Source organism: Stylophora pistillata, chromosome 5 (genome assembly GCF_964205215.1).
Source record: "Stylophora pistillata chromosome 5, jaStyPist1.2, whole genome shotgun sequence".
Taxonomy (NCBI): Eukaryota; Metazoa; Cnidaria; class Anthozoa; order Scleractinia; family Pocilloporidae; genus Stylophora; species Stylophora pistillata.
This window is the reverse complement of record NC_142523.1, coordinates 5,548,559-5,571,380: the sequence shown is the minus strand read 5'-3', so window position 1 is coordinate 5,571,380 and position 22,822 is coordinate 5,548,559. Positions and strand designations below refer to the sequence as shown.

Here is a 22,822-nt window from a genome sequence, read left to right as displayed (position 1 = left end):
CTGTACATACAAGATGATTTGGTTTAATCAACAGTGTTGATAATGTGAATTTGCCACCGTGGAGAGATTTTTCACTCAGATTAAGGGCTAACGCTTGAAACGTTGGCTTTATTGAAGGGGGTAAGTCTCTAAAGAAGCTGCTTGGGTTAGGGTAATACAAATTTAAATGATTTGGTTTTATCAACTGAGTTAATAACATAAATGGGCCACCGTAAAGACTTTCCGAAGCTGGTGTTTTGTGAAGAAGGTTTAAAACATTGGCTTTAGAAACTCTCTACAGTGGCCAATATAGGTTATAACTCAAGTGATAAAACCAAGTTATCATCACCAAAATTAGATGTATATTGAATTTTGTGCTTGTTTCTTTTTTTTTTTTTATTGATATCCATGGTCGATTTCATGTCTACTCTAATGAAGAGTTTAACAATGTTTGTTTTTTTCCCTTGGTCTACATATCTTAGTGTGCAAAATGTTTGCAATAGTTTACATTGCTGACTCAGAGGGAAATAGTTTTTGTCTATAATTAAAAAAAAAAGGAAAAGAAAACTGTTCATCAGTTAAGGATATGAAGGGTAGGTAAAATACCATCTCCCCCTTTTCTCAGAAAGGAGTGTTTATGGCAAGAGATCTTTTAACTGTGAACTCCCTGAGCACATTCTCCATACTGGTCTCTATACATTTCCTAAGCTACTGATTAGAAGAATTTGGTTAGCAATCAAGGGCTTCTTTAGTTGGTGATCATTTTCATTGTTCTGCAAACCTAATGTGTGATTCGGAGGTGGTATTGTAAAGAGAAGCTAGTGTTCGACACTAACTTTTCAACTAAGTAGCCAAGTGGCTAGTGACAACTTAGATGTTAAATCAATTTCAGTTTCTTTACCAGCCAAACTGGGTAGTGGAAATCACTTGCTAAAACTGAATTTCTACTAATCTGTGGCTAGTTGGCTACCGTTAGTGGCAAGCCCTGAAATGTTATTACAGGTTGAAGAGTTAAGGAGTGGAACTGGTAGCTATTGCTCACTAATATGTCACTAGTCACTGTCCTTTCTTTTAACAAATCAGTGAGAATACTGGACATTATTTCTATTCTTTTGATGCTAATTGCATTTTGTTTTTTTTTTCTCTATATGCTAGCCTGGGGCAAAGTCAGATCCTTCAGTGAAAAGATTTGTCACAGGGGGATGTGATAATTTGGTAAAAGTATGGAAGTAAGTCAAATACATGTACCAGCATTGATCATGGATTATTAAACTGTGTTCATGCCAGCCTAGGAATTAGTATTTTTTTTCTGTGTGTGATAAATTGATCCACATATCTTTCCATGGCATGGGGATTGAAGGTAGTGAACATGCAGGACTTTGCGTAACCAGTATGTTTCAATGGTCCGGCATGAAATTGAGGCAGTTAGATACCCACATGAGATTGAGGCTGTGTGCCAGTCAGTCCCGAAAACCTGGCAAGGGATTGATACCCGCAGGACTGAAAATGGAATGAATAGTATGTGTTCTCTAGAATGAAACATTGAGATATTTTTATTTTCACCCTGATTTTGGTGGCATTAAATTCAAGTAGATTCCTGGTGAAATCTTGACACTGTTGTTTTGTTACTGTGTATAGAGAAGTTGATGGCCAGTGAGAAGAGGAGGAAAAACTGGAAGCACATAGTGACTGGGTCAGAGATGTTGCTTGGGCACCTAATGTTGGTCTCCCTATTAGCACCATAACGACGTGCTCTCAGGTGTGTTCAAGTCAGTGGTACCAGTAAACATAAACTCCTTTCTTGATAAGGACCACTTAGGCTGGATTGTCAACCTCAATGTAGTTTGGTATAGAACATGATTATCTCAAAGGAGAATGTGTTACTGTAATGCTATAACACTGATGCACTGCAAAAATAAAATCCCCTACAAATGTAGGATTGCTAAGAGATCATGGAAATTTTTTCAAAGAGTAAACTTGAAAGGTGTTGTAATTATTATAGTAAAAGAGGGGGAAAGAACATGCAATTGACCCTTTGACCTCTAAGAGTGATGAGCATCTAATTTCTCCTTACAATGTCACCCCTGAATCACACATTTAGGTTATGAGAGTAATGGAAATGATCACTAACTGAACAAGCTCTTGATGGTTGAACAAAATCAATTCTCCTTGTCAGCACCTAAGGAAATCTGTGGAGAACAGTATGGAGAATATGCATACTGATGTTAATGACGTGAAGAATTAACAAATTATTTTGTTGAAATATTATGCAGGATTGTTGTGTTGTAATCTGGACAAAGGATGAAATTAATGGAGGAACATGGGCTTCTAAGGTATTCTAGAATTTTGGAATTTTATTAATTCAATGTTTTTTAGGGTTTTTTTTAGTCTACCTTTCTAGTTTTAATAAGGTTTTGGCTGGCAATTTTACACAGGGTAAGTTTCCAATGGCCCGATTCGTTTTTTAAACAACTTAGGGATTAGTTGAATGAATTACAGTAAGGAAGGCAAGAGGTTTTGGTGAAAGTTGAGAATTTTCCAAATTAGTGACCTTGAAGAAATTATAATTGTAGAGGTCTTCATTTTTATACATGAGTATGTACGAATTATGGTGTCTGTTTCCTCTGCAGGTTGTAAAGAAGTTTGGGGATGTTGTGTGGCATGTCAGTTGGTCAGTCACTGGCAGTATTTTAGCTGTATCTGGAGGAGATAACAAGGTATACAAAAATCATTGTTTATTAGCAGTCTGAAATATAGGAATAAGCCAGACTACACACAGGCCTAATTTTGCAGCATAGTTCATGCAAGTCAATAGAAATCAACAAATGCAACACTCCATGCATTATGGGTGTCCCTTGCATATCACTCCCAGAGTTTGTGCGTTGCCACCTTATTTTTTTCCCTTAATTTGGGACTGAGCAGTGGACATTCTACAAAGGTGGCTCTTCCTGTCCACCGTTTCCAGGTCGAATTGGAATTTAGAATGTTGGTTTTTGTGGAGGTAGGAATCCATGATATTGATAAGTTATGGGGTGATTTTGGAGAATATTAAACGATAGAAAATAGAGGGTTTTTGACCCTTAATACTTTGTTTGTTTGTATTTTGTTATTGGAGCCTTGCATTGTGGTCGTTAAATTTCTTTTCCTTCCATAGGTGAGCTTATGGAAGGAGTCTTTGGAGGGGCAGTGGGTCTGTGTGAGTGATGTGTACAAAGGTCAAGGGCAGGAGCCACAGTGATGTCACATAGCCATATTTAGACAACGAACTTTTTTAAATATCTAGAGAAAAACTGTAAGATACATCTGCATCAAGGAACATGGACTTGAGAATGGAGTTTGGTTGCCTGAGATTGGATTGGAAGATCTTTTGGTCAGGATCTATGTTTAATGTGGAACACAGCACTGCATGGTTTTCCTGGTGTTTTGGCAGCAATTGACAGCTCTGTCATCGCTTGTAAAGTTCTGTGTTTGTGGGCAGTGGTTAATGTTGATGTTGTCAAAATTTTGGTTAAAGTAGGAAAAGAAGGTCCAGTTTCTACATTCCTTTCCTTCTGGTCACTTTTAATCTGTCGAATTGACTTACTCTGTTCATGCATAGTTTCAATTTGCATTGTGAATAAAATGAAGAAACATATGTATGAGTTCACAAAGTTATTATTGATTTAAATCATGTCCGATATGCTCTACTAGCCTTTAAGTACAATGAACGGCAAAAGTCTTGGCATGCACTACTACTGTTTGAAGTTTTTCTAAAACTTTGATTTATCTCCCCCTCTGCCCTGTTTCAATGTCGCCTGGTTTTACAAAATGATCACAAAATTTGTGGTAACGCTGTTTTTTTTTTGGGGGGGGGGGGGTAAGGGGGACGTTGGAAGTAGTCTATTAGAGATAATAGACCGCCTCCCAGTTAGCTCAATGGATAGAGCGCTGGACTGTTGTGCGGGAGGTCGAGGGTGCGGGCCCCAGCTGGACCAACACTCAAGGTCTTAAAAATAATTTAGAAGAATATGCTACCTCTTTATAACATCAAGAAATGGTTAGATATTCTAGTCTTCTCGGAAAAGGACGAATAAAAGGAGGTCCTGTCTCCTGCAGAGTTAGGGGTAGGAGACGTTAATTTCCCACGCACGAGATTACCGTGTGATGGATGTCCTTCCCTGGGGTGGGTTGGGGTTGGTTTAGGCGGGTGAACCTAGTAGGAGACTACGTGTCCTATTGTTCTCTCGCCTGTACACTGTATGAATCTTTAGAAATAGAAACAAATAAATTGCAAGATTTCTGTTTATTATGTTTAGTGGAGGGTTGTTGACAAACTAGTAATGGGTGGCATGCCAACTTCTTTTATCACTTATCGTAGGGACACGATATCTGCCAGGAAAATTAATGTATCAATGGTCAGTTAACCTTTGCTACGCACACAACTCCTTTTGCACACATTTTGGGGAAAGGGGAGTTTGTGGGAAACTTTTAACACCATATCTCTTCACTGAATGCCTGTTCTGATCTATGTAGTTTGTCGAAATAAATCCCAACTCGAAAGAGTTCTTCCTTATCTCTGCCAGTCCTCTTAGCTTTGAATTGGGAGCAAAACCTGAATTGGACAACATTGACGCAAGACTCTCAGGCAAATTTGTAGAAAATTTGAACCTAGTCTGTCTAACGGATACAAGAAAATGAAGAAAAATTCGAGATGATAAAATCAGTGAATTACTTAGTAAATGTGGAGTGAAAAAAACTATTCACAAAACCATGTTGACTTCTATGGTAGTTACATGTGTCAGTATGTTGAGGGAATAACATAACAGTAACGTTATCATCATGACAAAAACTCTTACCTAGCGTTGGCCTTCCCTTTGACGGAACCTACTATTTACAAAAAATGATTGGTTTCCATGCAATGTTATGTGGCACATTTAAATGTTGTACCTAATGAAATAGCAGAATTTGAACATTTACCCATTTTGATAAGACAGTTGAACTTCATTTTTTAAAAATGTTTCTTTAGCTTTTCAAAAAAAAATAGGTAACGATGAATTGTGTGAAGTTACAGAATCTAAAAACGGCATGTGAATGGCGGAAGTCGTAACGTCACGCAATCACATGTACAACCTCGTTCGTGACGAGAAAATTTGCATTATTTATCTTTCCGAGAAATGAAACTGTTTTCGACATCCCGGAAGCAGTAAACAAGGTGTATTTCAAGTGATTTCTTTTGGTGAAACTGCCAATATCGGCGACGTAACGCCTCTTTTGTCAAGTAAATTGTGATATGAAGATGGATTTGCGATACAAGTGATTCCTTTAAATCTTGCGAAGAAATATTTACCCCAGGTAAGTCATCTCACCGTGTCAAATATTCATATCTAAAACCCAGACGCCATTAGCGCGGACAGAAAGCTTGTTCGATAGCATTTTGTACGGGTTCAGTGATTGTAAAAAGTATTCTGCAAAAGTTTAGAGTATTTTACTTGGGCAACAAGTGTACTTTTCGATCAGCCAATGTACTGGAGTTTATTTATGTGAAAATTTCAAATCACCAGCTCTTCAGTAAGAATGTTTTGATATCATATAAAGTAGTCAGTGTAACTGATCATGAAATTCCAAATAGAGGTGCACAGAAGACATTTAGCAGTTTTATTGTTGGTGAAAAACTTCGTATTCGGAATCTTCATGGTGGGCTTCGTGAAAATGCGCCTCAGCGCGAGTATTCTGGCATTTTTTTTTTTAATGTTCAATACAGTCAATACAGAAAAATTTCCTCGGATAATTTGCTTGCATCTATCGAAGAGGGGCCGTAAACGTGAAACGTGATCGGATTAATTTATTTTCTGTGATCCGTAATCTAAAAGTTTTGAAATTCGTGAACCGTGAATAATATGATTGTCGTGATACGTGAAACAGAGAAATAATTTTCCGATACCCGTGATAACAAACACGAAAACGACCCTTTTTTCCGTGAACGGCTACGAAGACCCCACAAAGGAACTCTCCAGGTGATCGCCGTGTCTGTTTTCTTCAGCTTGCGTGACCAAACAATAGGGTTTCGCATGACCCGTTGATCCAAAAATAAAGCTGATGCGACCTTTGACACCAACGATCAGGTCTTCAGATTATTCATTGTCTGACGTCTTGTCTTCATTTCTCACGACCCACAATGTCGAAGAGCGAAGTCAGCGAAGAGCCGTTTCGTGTTTTAGAAGGGGTTGTCTACTTCGTTGATCCCAAATCTCCTGGATCTTTCAGTTTTCTTGGGGGAAAGGAAAGGATCAGAATTTCCCTGAAAAGAGAACATAATTCCCTTGATGCCCTGAAAAGGCATATTGTTGAACACGCGGGCCTCAAGACCGAAGCTGAGAAGCGGGGAATAGAGTCATCTATTGATCTTAAGCTGTGCAGACTAGCCAAAGGCGCAGAAGGTAGTAAAGCTTTCTCAATCAATACACAAGCGCAGTGGAACATGAAAAGGCCGCTTTTTGTCGATTCTGCAGTTTCACAAGGTTAGTGTTTTCATCATGAAAATTTGATAAGAGATCATAATTTATGACATGTTACTTGAAAGTCACGTGTGAAAGGTATCTGATATCCATACTTTCGTGTTAATTGTTTTAATTCGCGTTAATTTCGCGTTAATGTTGAGCATTATCCTTCAAGCTTGTCTGCAGAAACATTTCTATTTAAAGCTTCGGAAGTTTCACTTTGAAGTATCATCATCAATTTTACTTTAAAAGAAAACCACTGCAGAAGACCATCCAGAGAACTTCTGTATTGTCAAAGAATAAAGCAGGTGTTTAAAATTCATTGTTTTCTTAAAAAAAGTAAAGATCACTGGAGGTCATATTTTTGTTGCTGCCTTACAGAACACTTTAATACAGCTTGTCAAAACCGTCGAAACGAGGAAGATAATGCCAAGAAACACAATACAACAATAGCTGGAATGAAAAGAAATATGGAAGCCTTCCTGAAGAAGAGTGGAAGCCGCGGAGGAGATCAAGAAAGTCAAAGTGATGGAAGTGTAATGTGAAACGTCGGTTCACCTAAAGGAATATCAGTGGGAAATGACAGTGATCGTGATTTAGAGTTAGACGACATGTAAAAGTCTTTCACATTATTTGTAAGATTGTGATATTATACTAACCAATCTGTCACCATCAGCCTAAGTAAGACATTTCTTTTATTTTTTTTTTGGTTAAAGATCCTCTGATCTATTTACTTCCCGATGTATCTTAAGGACTTTTGCAAAACGGCGTATTTAATTGTTGTTACACCGATAATCACAAGAGAAGATGAATCCACATTTATAATATCAGTTCTAATTGCTAACTTTCAAGATTGAATGATAATATCAGTTATTAAAACTTTTAAGACTTCAGTAGTCAAGTGGATCGTGTATTTTTTATACTACCTTGCAATTACAGATTTCAAGACAATTGCCCAGAGGCAGCGGCGTCTGCAAACGAGTTTGGAGACGTGGCACAGAGTGACAGTGACAGAGAGATTGAAGAATTCAACGAGAGACTGAAATCTTAAGCGACTGCCTGTCTGCTGCACAGCAAAGCTGTGAAACCGAATCTGACATTACCAATCACGACACAATCACGAGTTGAGCGCTTTCTGAAATACATTAAAACGACTGTCAACAATATTATATATATACGGTAAGGCGACAAGTCTTTCTCTTTAATACCGGCCATTATGCCTACGCTGTAGGCATAATGGCCGGTATTAAAAGGAGGTTTCTGAGACCCCTGGATCTGACACCGTGTAAAGTGAATAGGCCTCACTAGACGTTATTCGTTTTATGGTATGCTCATATAGGGAAAATCGTGTTTACCTAGAGCTACTAAGGTTTGCGAACGATTAGGGTAATCAACAAATATACACACAAGAAGCCTTAGTCATGTGTAACTACTTCAAGAATTTACAGTTTTCTCACCAAATATTATGATGTAGCGAGCGAAGAAACCTTGTCTTACGAAAGATCTATCAGTTGTAAATGTGATATTAAGAACTGGACTTCTGTCGCCTCTAACTGTAATGTGTAAGTTTATTTTCCGTGAACCGTGAAACTCGAAAATTAATTATCGTGTTTCGTGATTTGCGTTTTTTAATTGCCGTGAACTGTGCGCGTGACCCCCCCCCCCCCCCCCTTACGGCCCCTCATCGAATATATTCCGATCAGGTTCAATAGTGAAGCTGGTTATGTTCGCTGTTTAATCATGGTTTGAAACTATGAAAAACACGGTTTTTCACATGGGTCTCGTACTGGAAAGTTTTGGAGCTTTGTCAGCGGAATTGCCGTTCAATATTTTGTTATTTTCAACTAACCAGATGCAGATACAGATGCAGGTTCCTGTTTTCCTGTGGAAGCGTATGTGTCCCGTTTATGAGCAACCTTAGGAGCGAAGTATCGCACTTGAATTTGAAAACGGAACACTTTCATTCGGAATTTTTTGCTATTATGTTGTCAGAAAGATCTCTCCAGAAATTAACACCAGGGAACCCCCACTCAGACTAATGAGAGGCACAGTTAGTGAATATTACACCACGTACTAAAATGAGGATGAGGATGCACCGGATGATTTCCTCACGAGATAACATTATTTATTTGCAAAACTTTAAAATCTTCATTACCAAATACCTAAAATTTGACTAGAGTTATTGAATCATATCATATGCTTATTCATAACAATCGTGCAAAACAAAGCAAACTATATCTGCAGTGCAAGTAAGAAAATAACGAGTACCTGAGGTTCTGAACTGACACCAACTCCCCGGCCGGGCCTGCAAAATGGGAGTGGAAAATTTTTAACACTCGATTATAAACTACACAGAGAATTTTTACAAAATGTAAATAAAAACCCTTCTTATGGTTATGTAACAAAAGTTTCATCCAGCGAGGCGTTGTTTCAGCATAGAGAATGATTATTAAAAGTTTCGCCGGGAACAATGAAAAAGTCTGTAAACGTGAGCTATTCAGACTGTCGGTGCCATGATGTTAAGAGATGAATTGAAATTCCTTTGAATTTTATATCTTGAACCTTGTTATTGCTTGCTATTCTGTTGATTGAGTAGTTATTATTTTTTTTTTTTTCGTGTGGTGGTTTCTCACTTTTGGGATATGGTTTTACTCTTGTGACTCGAGTGCTTGGTTATCTCTTAAATGTTAAGTTTTCCTTTGTAGTTTGCACTGGTAGTGGTGATGGTGGTATGCATGTGGGCGTGTGGGGGGGAGGGTAGTGTGGGGCTGTTCCACAGTTCTACATTTGCCCAGTTCCATAGTGCTAATACTTCTATTTCGTGGCAGGTCTTTTGATGGCTTACGCAGCTCAGCAATGGTCCCTCGTGGATCGAGTAGGAAAAGTTACTCTCCATTGCGAAAAATGCGACACAGTACTGGCCACAAGGGAAACTGTGATGTTGGCCAAAGTACCCCCCTCTGGTACACACTTGGCCGTCAGGGAGGAGAAAGAGGAACAAGTAGAAGGGAAACTTCATAAGGTTGAAAATGAAAAGGGCGGGAGAAGTGCACTTTATTGCCCTTTCAATTTTCTTTGCCGAGAGTGTGGCGAACGTGTTGCAAAGGTAACAAAGGTACCAGGGAAACAGCTTATTTGTTTTAGAATAGAGAGTGTCAATATTTCTCACAATGGAAAAAAGATTACGGCGAACAAACTATCAAAAGTGAGCAAGGAGCTGGAAGAAGAGTGTGGCATTGAAGTTGTCAACGTTACGACGCATGCGCCAGACACAGGAAGAGCAGAGCAATCCCGTGGAGATAGCGAAGCCATGGTTTATTGTAATACAAGTGGTTTGACTCACACATCACACGAAATCGACTCTTTAACTCGACAAGAGCCACGGGACTATCAGCGGGAGTCGTTCGTTTCTGCCATGCGCGGTAATACGTTGGTGTATCTGCCCACTGGCTCCGGAAAAACCCTGATTGCAGCCATGGTGATGAGTTGTATGAAGAAGTTGAACCCAAGCAAAGTTATGGTATTCCTTGTCGACCGAGTACCGTTAGCGTACCAACAACGTGATTACATCAAGTCACAATTGATAGATTTAAAGGTGGAAACGCTGGTCGGTGAAATGGAGTCGCCTCAAAATAGGCGTATTTATCACAAATTAGCTAAAAACAAAGTTGATGTGTTAGTCTTAACACACCAGATTTTTCTTAATTTTTTAGCCGCGGAGGACAACCCACCCATTCGTCTGTCTGATGTTTCAGTCCTGGTGTTTGATGAGGCTCACCACTGCAGCGGAAACCACCCGTACAACAAGATTATGCAGTACTACAAAAAGACGCCCAACCGGTTTAAACCTGTTGTGCTCGGTCTGACAGCCTCGCCGGGCGGAGAACTTACAGTTGAAAGAACCAGCGAGACAGTTGAAAAGCTCCTTGAGAACTTGGATAGTGTAGTAACGATGCCCACTGAGTCGGATTTGTTACATTGTAATATCCCAGACGTGATTTATGAAAGATCTGACTGTATGAACACTGATCAAGTTCTCCTCCAGAAATATATTGAGGAACACATCAAATATCTGATAGACGTCCACTTCAAAGATATACCAGATCGTCAAAGTTTTGCGTTTCCTGTATTCTCGCCGAATTTAAGGGGTGCACTGAGAAAGCTGATTGACAGTTACCACGATAACAAGAAATCCTTAAAAGCGCTGACCGTTGCTGAGCATGCAATGCGCTTGCTCAGCATTGTTGAGGTTTGCGAAGTTCTTGGTTACCAGTATGCTGTTGAAAGTCTTAAAGAATGTGTAGACCGCATTGTTTACGCTAAGTCGCCGAAAGATGGTGCCCTGAACAGGTTAATTGGAAGACACTCTTCATTTCAAAACCTCAAAATTTTGGTAGACCAAGCTTGCGCGGCAGACTACGCTGGTGCAGTTGTCATGTCGGACAGGTACCATATTCTTGTGAAGCACATAGAGCAGTTTCTTCGCCAAGCTCGGGAAGATCCAACTTCTAGAGGCATGATCTTTGTAAGCTTACGCAAAACGACCTTCAAACTGTGCGACCAGATTAGGGAGATCCCGAATGTGGCCAAAACCTTAAACCCCTACCCTTTTGTCGGCCATGGTCAAGGAAGCTATGACGGAATGGCATGGAAAGACGAACAGGAAGAGCTGTTAAAAGAGTTCAGAAAAGGAGCGTCCAAATTGCTGATTTGCACCAATGTTTTGGAGGAAGGACTGGATGTCCCTGAATGCAACCTGGTCATTCGCTTTGAGGGTGCGGCAACACTTCGGGCACTGGTTCAGACCCGTGGGCGCGCGTCCCGTAGACCTGACAGCAAGTTTATCGTCATATGCAGTGAAAAAGAAGAAAAAGATGCCAAAGATTTGTGCCTCAAGGTACAGAACGTGGAAGAAGCCATCAATTGTTTGATGACTAACCCGAGGCGACAATCACAAGCAGAGGAATTCGGATGCGAAGTGAAGAAACCTAAGCTCTTTCTCCCCGGCACAGAGGAAAGCGTTGTGGATACCTCTCCAGTCATGCACTACAGCCCTCGCATATCTGTCACGGTGCGCAATATAGTAGTTCAAGCATCCCGTGTGATAGATTTTCTGAACGACAACTTCGACGTGATATCTTCAAAGCCCATTCAGGCCATTTCATCACCCGGTGAAGCACTTAAAAAGAAACCCGCATCAAAGGATATGGCCTTTGAACTCGAACCAAGCCATAATGAAGAAGCCAAGGAGTTTCACTCAAAGGAAGAGTTTGCATGTCACGTGACAGAAGCGTGGTGCATGCATCTCACCGACGGTGTCGAAGAACCACTTCCGGTTTGGCTCCAGGCCCCACCATTAGAGACACGCCGCAGATCTAACGAACCATTTCATTGGTTAAAAGCAAGTTCCCTATGCCTTGGTACTTTTATAAGTCGATGCCATTTTCAGTGTGAGTGGCCTCTAGTACCTAGACTAAAGGACATAAAGATTCATTTTGATCACAGCTTTAAGATGTTGTCCTTGTTTTCCTCCATCGTTTCTCCCAACGTTCCTGCTCAAGATGTTGTCGTTGGAAGTTCAAATAAGATAGAACTTCGCTACCACGAAATGGAAGATTTCATAATCGTGGACTCTGATTGTAATGCAGGAATCATCAAAGTGTTTCTGTCGGCGAGACACCCTCCACGGCTGTATAAACAGGGGTTCGTCGATCTTGCTCAAATAGATGAACCTGACGATGAAGATGATTCAGTCGTCTCGACAAGTGACGATGAATCGGAAGCCGAAGGCCTCTCGACCGACGAAGAATACGCGGATGTAGGTACAGCCGATTTTTATGACGCCTCCCCAGAGCTCTCACGTAATCTCACAGATAAAAGAAACTGGGAAAGAGCGTCAGATTTCCACCTTGGTGAGAATTCCGTAAGCCAATGTTTTACCTATTGTGTTACGATACCATTCAATGAGGTTATCCAGTTGAGACGCTTGTTGACGACAGTCGAGAAAAGATTCCACAAAAGTGTATTTTACTGCCGAGTGAAGGAGAGCTATGGGAAATTACCAGATGTAGACATTCCCGATAGTTTGCCATTTGGTGTCAAGTATGCCGCCGGAAGTGTCCTCGGTTTTCATCCTTTCATTCGCGGGAGAGTGCAACGAGGAAAATTTGGTGGACTCTTGCTGAGCAAATCTTCTAATATAGCTATTGCCGCTTTGGAAAACTTGAATAAAGTGTTGGAAAAAGACAAGTTCTGTGATCCGGGCACCACTCTGGAGTCGCTACTGAAAGAAGACAACCCTTCGACTTCCGGAAAGTATAACAGGCCGGTCCCAGGCCATTGTGCTTTGATAAAGCGCGCGGTCATCACCCCAATGAGGCTGCTGTTCTACCCACCGGAAGTCATGGTCAAGAATCGCGTTCTCAGGAATTATGATACAGACTACTTCCTTTGTGTCAGTATTCGTGACGAAGACCTGTCAAAGATATCTGCAGCAAGAGGAAATATCGACGACATATTAGACGGAGTAAATCGTAAATTGGATGAAGGACTAGTGGTAGGTGGTCAGCGGTTTCAATTTTTGGGTTCCTCGAACAGTCAGCTTCGCAACCATAGCTGTTGGTTTGTAGGGCTCAGTTCTCTACCGGATGACATACGTCACTGGATGGGAGACTTCACCAATATCAAGTGAGTAAGCACTATTCCGTTTTTCAATTTCAAACAAGTTAAAGATTTTAGTCAAAACTGAAAAAAAAGGAGAAATGACATTTCTCCACCCAAGCGATATCGCTCTTTCAACCAGCCTAGCTATTGATCAGAGGTGAACAGGAAAGCAAAGCAAATGAAAAGAGTAGGAGATAAATAAATGTCGGCCACTTTGTTTATGGCCACTTGATCAGAGGCAATGAGGGCTCTCACAAGAAGTCTAGAATTGTTGTTGTCACTCATGCACCGTGCTGAGTTTTTGTTGCTTGTGAGATGCACCATTAGTAATTGGTAATATGCACTTTATTTGAAAAAGTTGCTAATCACAGAGGAAACAAATTACCCTGAGACTGTTTCGATTTTGTTTCACTTTACTCAGTGATTGGTCAAGGGAAGCTGTTCAGCCCTTTCGACCATCCAATGAGGTGAACAATTCAATTCGGTTGTGACTGTTATTCGCATATATCCCCATTCGACGCAGTTTAGTTGTTCAATTTTTTCTATTTCCTTTTGGCTTCACGTGATATTTTCTTTCAATCCAGTTGGCCTCCTTTACATTAAAATTTATATTTGCTTTCCAATAGGTGTGTTGCCTCATACATGGCTCGTATGGGTCAGTGTTTTTCCCCCTCCATAGACGCTGTGGGGTTTGCGACCAGTGAGGATACCTATCATGACGAAGAAGATGATGTTAAGACAGCTGACGGAGAATACTGCTTCTCCGACGGAGTCGGAAAGATATCCGAAGAGTTAGCCGCAGAGGTATAGGGAATGTTCGTTTTACTTCGGAAAAATGGGAGACATTCCCTTCTGATTACGAGCCCGCTGAAACACGAGGTAGTTCAGCAGTGTAAGCCACTTTACGTGTGGCGCGACAGAACTGAATTAATAACGTATGCGTACGCGCTAGGTTTTGGCGCGGAAAAACGGATTTTGAGTCGTTCGCATGGTTGATTTTCTATTCTATTGCTTCGAAGCGTTGTTTTCTTAGACGCTTTTCTTTAGCAGAACAACTTCCAAAAACTTTGTACATCTATTAAATACTTTTCATAATTACTTTTCTTCTTAAATGCTTTGGAAATAGGAAAATGCCTTCGACGACAACAAAATGCCTTGGTTTTAAATGCCAGCTCTTATTATTTTCGCAAGTTTTGCTAAATTTTAAACTTCAAACGCTTTAGCCCGCGTTGTTGACCGCATACCTTTGAATTAACAAGTGGTTATTCAGCTCTATCGTGGGGCGCACTATAATCGTTATTTACCCCCTCTCCCTTTGAATGCTATTTTTCGTCGCCATTTAAGGACATCTGGCTGTACATAATTCCAACTATTGCTTGCACCTTGTGCCGATATTTTTTTTGTTTAGCTTTATGACAGTCAGTCCTTCAAAAAGCGCTGTATAACACATTACTTTATTTTACGCATTCAAAGAGCTTCTCTTGTTGCATTAGACTTAAAAATCCACACCCTATTTCAGGTTGTCCGAAAAATTGGTAAACCATTCAAACCATCCGCATTTCAAGTCCGTGTCGCCGGCTACAAAGGAGTTCTTGCACTAGATCCCAGACTTCCAGGGAAACAGGCCATCTTTCGTGAGAGCATGTCCAAGTTTGATAGCTTTCACCGCAGACTGGAAGTATTGCAGACGTCTCGTCCTCAGGCCGTTTTCCTCAATCATCAGGTGATCATGCTTCTGTCTAACCTTGGAGTCCCGGATGAAGTCTTTATCAAATTGCAAAACAGCATGTTAGACAAGTTGGCAGGTAAGAAGATGAGGTCAATATATTCGTGTCAGAAAATGTTCGACTAAGAGAGGATGATCGCTTCATCGTCTCTTTTTTCGACTAATTACATGGAACATGATGAAAAGTTTCCTTTTGAGTCTAAGGTTCTTCACCCGTGCTTTGGGAACGTTTAAGCTGATGAGATGAATGCTATTTAAACAGAGCATTTTTATTCCTTGTCAGTTGTCGATATTATCACAAAACCGTTTTAATCAACAACTGTTGCTGACTAAGTTAGAACTGGAAACAAATAGAGCTAGTCTCCAGGTCTTCCCTTCCTTCAATCCAGTCTGGTTACGTAATATCTCACACTACACTTTTGTTTGTTCAAAGGGATGCTTGTGAATGAACGTGATGCTATTCAGCTACTGGAGAGTGGAGCCAGAGTGGGCGTGTCCTATCACCATGTTTCTAATGCAGGGATACCGCTGACAACAGAGCCATTCTTTAAATCCCTTTTGGTGGCCATGTACCGATATCACATGCACGAACTGCTTTCCCGAGCCCGCATTCTTTTGCCACCAGCGGAAGCACGTTTGATGATGGGTGTGATGGACGAGTTGGGTGTATTGAAACCTGGCCAAGTGAGTTTTTTTTTATTAGTCTTTTATTTAAGTACTTACTGCTAGCCGTGAACGTAAGCCTGGTACGGAGGAGTCTGTCTAAATACAATCCAACAATGCCGGCTATTTTCAACAACTGGCCCTTGAAAACTGATTTTTGAAATTAGTGCAAATTTAACCCCATCCCAGCAGAATCCCGTACAGGCAGGCCCAAAAATTTTTCCGGGCCTTATTTTTAACTACTGCTCAAGTAGTGTTCATTATTGCAAAGATCACTCTCAGACTCATTTCTTTAACCGCAGTTCACATATGTGGTTTTCATAGACTTACCCAGTTAAAAAAAAAAATCACTTTTTGCGATCGAACTCCGCGAATTTTTTGACCAATTTCCGAACTGCTAAAGCACTTGAGGGCTACACTGTTGGAACGTCTATACTATGCTGATTGTCCATGTCAGTATCAAATAGCTGTGTACCAACCCCCCTCCTCCCAATCCAACACTAATTAACGTGTTTACACTTAACTATTGTTGGACTCCCATAACGTTTCACCATTACAGAATTACTGCATGTCCTGCAGAAGAGCATCACATAGGCCGGGCAAACTTTAAGTTCCGCTCTCCCCGCGCCTCTTGGAGCACTAGCCGCGCAAGCTACAATGAGTCTCATATCCTACTCGCAACCACACATTAGACCACTTTTGGAAAAATTATGGATGATTACAGAATGTTTGCCTTTAGAGTCCTTTTGAGAACATGTTCATCCTATTTTATCGCGTCAGGTTTTCGTACGGTATTCTGCGGTTGAAACACGTGACGATCGGGATGACGAGTTTAACATGAACAAACAAATTGTGCTTAGGGGACCGGTGGTGGTTACTCGTAATCCATGCTTACATCCGGGAGATGTACGCCAGCTTGAGGCTGTTGACGCACCAGGCCTCTGTCATCTTGTGGACTGCGTCGTTTTCCCACGTCGAGGCTCGCGGCCACACCCTAACGAGATGGCAGGTAATATGCCTATTGCCATAGTTTAAATAACTCTCTATTTCAATCTTAAACACTTCCACGGCAATTAACTTTTATAAGAGGGACTCATTTAAGTACCTCGTGAAAGGACCTAGTGGGGTAATGTAACGTATATTTATTTATTTATTTGCAGTACTTAGACAGGCTCTCCTAGTTCAGCTTAAAAGCTGGTTTACAACCCTTTTCAGTGTTATGTGCATAGGAACTATTTTCCACTACTGTCGGACTTGTTTCTTTGGACATGCTTTGTAACCAAGCCTGCTGTAAAAGGTCGTTGAGGCCGTAAACATGGCGGAACACCCGACTGTTTTGGATGCCGAATTTGGGCAAGCGATGAATGTTTTTGGCCTGCCAGTTCCCGTAGATTCCGAGGACTTTTGTAAAAAATAACGTGACCAAACCGCAACTCTAGGAGCTGCGTTCCCTAATCTTTGTGAGAAGTGCATAGTTCTTTAACGTGTTCTTCTAACCAATACAGTCAAGGTGTAGGAGACTGGGTCAGCGGTTTATCGTCATTATTCGAGAAGATTAGATTGTCTAATCATCTGCGGATGTCATAGTAGAGGCACCACGTTCTCCTCCGCTCTTTTTAAGACCTTAAGTCTTGCTCCGGTCTGTGGCTTTAACCCTCGACCTCCCGCACTGCAGTCGGCGCTCTACAGTCTCTACAACATCAGCTATGTATGTATGTAGCTAACCAAGCGCGGTTTTTTTCAGTGGAATCCGTGCGAAGTGTATGAATGTAGTCTTAAACAGATCAGCAGATTGTGTATTTTTGAACGAACCTCTAATTGCTTATTCTGATTTCAGGCGGTGATTTGGACGGTGACCTATACTTCGTCTGTTGGAATAAAGATCTGTTACCAAGGAAACCAAATTACCCGCCAATGGACTATCCGTCACTTCCTAAACTGGAACAGACTGAGCCAATCGCTACTCGCGATATGACCAAGTTTGTGGTGGATTACATCCGGTCTGACCAGTTAGGCGTGATTGACAACGCGCATAAGGCTTTGGCGGATACCGAGAAAGACGGCGTGCAATCCGAGATTTGTATTTTTCTTGCAGAACTGCACTCTTTGGCAGTTGACGCACCCAAAACGGGAAAATGGCCGGGTACTAATGGTATTGGGAAGATAAAAAGGCTTCCTGATTTCATGATGAAGAGCGATAAACCAAGTTATCCCTCAGAAAAGGTTCTAGGAAAGCTCTATCGACGCTGTCGGAAGTTCAAAGATACTACATCTGAAAAATACGATCAAAAAGTCCGTTTGGACAAGTCCTTCTTGTTGCCAGGTAACGATAGATTCGTTGAAAACGCCAAAGAAGTCTATTCTTGGTATCGTGACAAGATGGAGAGTTTGATGCTGGTGTACGGCATCGAAACCGAGGCAGAAATCGTCACTGGCTGTTTCATGAAGCTTCGAAATCGCTTGCGTAAAGAAAAAACGGAGATTGCCGAGCTCGTCGGTGAAGAGCTGTTCGCGATACGCTCATACCTCTGTCAGGAATTCTTTCGTGAATTCGACAGCGATGGGGAGGGGTTAAAAGACGATGAGCAGATTTCGGATGAGATGCGTTTGAAAGCCTCGGCTTGGTACAGAGTGGCTTACACGCATGCGTATGATCACGCTAATGATTCAGACCCAAGCCCTCAGAAGAGGCTACTGAGTTTTCCTTGGTTTGTTAATGACGTTATGCTCACCATCAAAACACAAAAACATCGACCCAGTCAGCCCCAGGCCTTAGACGTTTACGCAACTGTGGGTCAAAGCCTCGTTAGGTTGTTTCATGAAGAGAAGGCCTGGCTACTTGAGGAGTTCAAGGTTCGAATAAGAACAAAGGATGCTATATGTTGCCATCTGCAGGCCGCTGGTTCCATTTTCTCGATGACTGTCATTGGCTCTACTGCTACACTGCTATTTCACAAGACTTCGGATGTGGATTTGTGCTTTTTACCCCAGAATATCTGGGCACGAAACCTACTCGCTCTCCCTGTGGTGTCACCACAAAGAAATAAGACTTTGATTGAGGAAGAAGCGAAAGTATTGAGGTCCCTGATTCCTCTCTTGAAGGAGGTGACGTCAGAGCAACAAGGGCAACTAGACGAAAACGTTAAAAATCTCTTCTGGAAAGTTCGACTTGTCAACAAAAAGCATTTTCCTGTAAGTAACACTTTTCTCATGTTTAAGAAGTTTACCACCTAATGATGACTTATCTTTTATTTCTTTTCCACCGTGTAAGAACAAAGAAGCAATTTTTGAGCAATTTACCTGAAGCGCGGAAAGACCCCAGTGACCAAGTCGCGATTGGTTGCAGCTTCGAATCTGTTTGGTTGCGAGTGTGACGCAAGTTTTTATGGACCAATCCTAGTGCTTTCACTTACCACATATCTTAGGGTGTATATGAATACTAAGACCTGTAGTAGACAGGATGTAGATGACTTAATTTATGCCGTAGCTTTGGCATGAGTAGTTGACAGGTGACTTCGTAAACCAGGACATTGTTGAATTAGTGTTGAGACAGCTTTACCGACGAAACACAGCTTCACCTATGGACGATTGTACGCTAACTATGCTTTAAGAAGAGTCTCAATCCGCGATAAATTTATCAGAGGGGAAATGAAAAAAATCAAAAATAAGGAAAGATCTATTTTCCACGCTTGTCTCATGTTAAAGTAATCATGGTTGGTTAGTCTGCAGCACACTCTTCAAATATTTACGCCCTTTCTTAGCCTTATTTAAATTCGATTTTTATTTTTTTGTCCAGGTCCTTTCATGCAAGCGGCCAACAGTGAAACTGGTAGATGGCAGTAATTGCTCACCAACCCTTACTTGTGATTTGAGTTCATCCCCGGACAGTTTGACAATGGCCGCTTTGCTGTCAAGCTACGTCAAGTCTTACCCTCATCTCTTATTGGTGCTCCGTGCTATACATCGATGGTGTTGCGTGACAGGGCTGTCACGCAACGCAGCTGGCCCTGGAAACACTTCAAACATGCTCTCTGCCCTTCTCTTAGCCCAGTGCATGCAGAACATGCATATTAAAAACTTTAACGAGGAGCACGTTTTGGAAACGGTGGCACACCAAATGCAAGGCAGTGCAAGAGATGGTAAGCACTACATGGAATTGGAAAATGTCATAAAATCTCTCGGAGCTCACCAGAACGACTCCCAATTCCTTCAGGTGGAGCCAGACACAACCGAAATTGGCAAACTGCTAGTGAATTTTTTTCAAGCTCACGATTCGTGTTTCGAAAGAGAGCTCCCACAATCACTCGCACGCCTTTTCGGTGCACCAAAGCTCTCAGAGCTTCTGAAGAAAGATCATTTAGTCCTTGTGAAAGAACAAATGCAACGTGCCTATCAGCTTCTGAAGTTATTTGGAGACGCAGAGATCATGCTGACCATCAGTGGCTCCGAAGATTACGACGTAATTTTTCTTTCGCCGCTTCTTTCCTCGTACATAGCGGGCGTTGAGAAAAGTAAAGCTCGAGAAATAGCGCGAAAGACTGGAGCGAGAAGCGTCATCATTCGCCCCAATTTTCCAAGGTCACGTTCCTCAGCTATTCTTGAGGTGAAAGGAAGTGAGCCCGCGATACAAGCAGTGGAGAGGGAGCTGGAAGAAATGAGCTCACTGGCATCACGTGATAGGGTATCGCTCATGAGTGGCTGTTTTGTAGAAGACGCAAGTCTGCTTGTGTTTGAAGGAAGTCGAAATCAAAATGATAACGTGTCTCTAACGCCATACGTTGGGCGTTGTCATCAGACACACGACCGAGCGGCCAAGCATGTCGCTTTGCTAGAAAACGTCACAGACAGCAGTAATTACGCGAACCGTTGTTTTAGTGAAAAATTCTTTCAACAACTGCAAATACTTGACCGGGATTTCGATCCTGACGTGCATGGATGTCGCGAATTCGCTGTACACTTTGGACGAATCTATATGTTCAATGTTCCGCACACTCTGCTTGAAGATAGCGAGTCCATCACTATTGCGATGTTGAGAACAAATAAGCGGAAACCAAGTGTTTTAAAAGAAAATAGAAGCCCTCCAGAAACAGTCACTTATGTCAACCAAGAGCAAGAACGCGCTCGGCGAAAAAAGAGACGGGCAAAACGTAATAAGGCATTCAACGAAACAAAGAAGAAGCGGAAGCGCGGAAATCCATCGAGAAGCTCCTTGTTCACATTTGTTCACTCGCCGGACAGAGTGGAGAGTTTTCTTCATCGGTCCGGATTCCAGCAAGATGGAAATCCCACTGAAAACTACTCAGTGGACATTTTGAATGGAGAGTTAGAATTTTACGTCAGGTTTGATGAGAAATTCAACTTTGTCGAAGTAAAGCTTCCAAATCTACGCTGGTTTATGGTGGATGTCAAGAGGCCATACGAGCACCGACCAGATCGTGGCGTCGCACAAGATGGCGAACACGCAGATGACAACTTCGTTTTAGACGGCTGGGAAACAGACGTTCGTTTCTTGTTGCAATCGCGTTATGCTTTGGCGCAGAGGGACATCCAGGATACCAAATACGCCAAGTATCAGCGTATACTGAAACCCAGTTCATTTCAGAAGCCATTTACAATTCAAGAAGAGTTATGGAAAGATGTACGACTTATTCGTCACTACAAGTCCAAAAAGTTCGCATGCGCTTCACGTCAAGGTGGGTTCTCAAATGGTCTGACAGCATACCTCAACGAGGTGACGGAATATTCCAGACCATTAGGGCCAGAGAACATCGGTAAATTTAGAGAAAAACACACTCGTTGGGAAGTGTCTTTAGAAGCGAAGCTTCCAGAAGATTTAACAGAGAAGGAAACTGTTAAAACGTTCTTAGAGGAAGTCTGGAATTACGCACTTGCCTTGTCCTCATTGGTATCGAAGTAAAATGACATGATCTGAGTTAATGTCAACCAATTAAGAGGCCTTCTCTGATTGGACAATTCTTCACGCAAAGTGTTAGAATCGCTGGTCGGTGAAATGGAGTCGCCTCAAAATAGGCGTATTTATCACAAATTAGCTCAAATCAAAGTTGATGTGTTAGTCTTAACACACCAGATTTTTCTTAATTTTTTTAGCTGCGGAGGACAACCCACCCATTCGTCTATCTGATGTTTCTGTCCTGGTGTTTGACGAGGCTCACCACTGCAGCGGAAACCACCCGTACAACAAGATTATGAAGTACTACAAAAAGACGCCCAACCGGTTTAAACCTGTTGTGCTCGGTCTCACAGCCTCGCCGGGCGGAGAACTTATGGAACTTATGAACTTAAGTATGGAAATACGCAATTCTTCACGCGAAGTAAAATGACATGATCTGAGTTAATGTCAACCAATTAAGAGGCCTTCTCCGATTGGACAATTCTTCACGCGGAATGTTAGAATCGCCGAAATGTTTTTAGGTCACAGAATGTCAAAATCGCTCGATGTAAGCTCTAGTAGCTTAGATACAAGGTGTACAACAAATTATTTCTGTACAATTTCAGTGGTCAATTTTTTACATTTCTCGTCATTCAAATTTAATGTGCTCTAAGTACGATTTTCTAAGGGGATAACTGCATAAAATGTAGCAGGTATGAAAGCGAACTCACCCCGTGATCCTGAAATGAATCTTTTGTCAGATCAGGGAATCAGATATTTTGATTAATGCAGTGTTAATAGAGGAATAGCGAGTATTCACCCTTGCGATGACGTCACGGTAGAATTCAACATCAAGAGCGGGTCGCTCTGATGTTCGTCGGGTCTCAAAACCATTTCGCTCTATGAACTAGGATAAATGTCTCGCTCGTTTTCTTCAGAGTGCAAATTTGTGCTTTTTGTGTTGAGAATCAATTCCTTACCAAGAAAATTCTTTCAGCATCGTGTTTTAAGAACATTTAAAGAAGGCGACAGTTTCCAGTTCAGTAGAACTTAAGGTAAAAGTATTGATTTAGATAAATTTTGCCAAAAAGCCCTCTGAGTTTTGTTAAATATTTAGTCCAATCAAAATGATGCTGCTGAAAGTCAGCCTATGTGAATGCTCAACACAGCCATTTTCTAACGCTATAGAATGAAATTAAAGTGAATGAAATAACTTTGCTTTGGGACGAAAATAGGGGTGCAGGAGAATTTTTGGCCGCGGATGTAATTTTGATTGCATTATGTCTGTTTGAAGCATGCAGCTAACTCAATAAAGGGGCGAAACCTTGTGGAATATTCAGTACTCTATGCTTTCTGTTTCCAGGCCGAAGTAATATGGTATATTAATTCAGCAAAAAAACTGATAACCCACGAAATCTCCTTCAC

At 41.4% G+C, this 22,822-nt stretch overlaps 1 protein-coding gene and 1 pseudogene across 2 annotated transcripts; both read left to right on the top strand.

Annotated features, from left to right (window-relative positions):
* The first annotated feature begins 763 nt into the window (after window positions 1-763).
* On the top strand, window positions 764-3,613 carry LOC148729978 (protein SEC13 homolog; annotated as a pseudogene). Its single transcript, XR_016001949.1, has 6 exons — window positions 764-781; window positions 1,135-1,208; window positions 1,618-1,738; window positions 2,253-2,312; window positions 2,610-2,696; window positions 3,134-3,613. The product of XR_016001949.1 is annotated as a protein SEC13 homolog (transcript).
* Window positions 3,614-5,339: 1,726 nt separating this feature from the next.
* LOC111346814 (uncharacterized) lies at window positions 5,340-22,732 on the top strand. The gene is made up of 10 exons (XM_088762154.1): window positions 5,340-6,476; window positions 6,837-7,634; window positions 9,284-13,142; window positions 13,745-13,922; window positions 14,638-14,923; window positions 15,278-15,528; window positions 16,288-16,516; window positions 17,345-18,699; window positions 19,304-21,200; window positions 21,616-22,732. The coding sequence occupies exons 3-10, from the start codon at window positions 9,292-9,294 to the stop codon at window positions 21,846-21,848; spliced, it is 8,280 nt and encodes a 2,759-aa protein (XP_088618280.1). The 5' UTR covers window positions 5,340-6,476; window positions 6,837-7,634; window positions 9,284-9,291; the 3' UTR covers window positions 21,849-22,732.
* The last annotated feature ends 90 nt before the right edge of the window (window positions 22,733-22,822 follow it).

Bases quoted from the DNA above. Each gene is read 5' to 3' on its own strand.
- LOC111346814 (XM_088762154.1), top strand. From the start codon at position 9,292: ATGGCTTACGCAGCTCAGCAATGGTCCCTCGTGGATCGAGTAGGAAAA. The intron at 13,143-13,744 runs GTGAGTAAGCAC...GCTTTCCAATAG, and splicing joins GGAGACTTCACCAATATCAA to GTGTGTTGCCTCATACATGG. The intron at 21,201-21,615 runs GTGGGTTCTCAA...TAATTTTTTTAG, and splicing joins CGCATGCGCTTCACGTCAAG to CTGCGGAGGACAACCCACCC.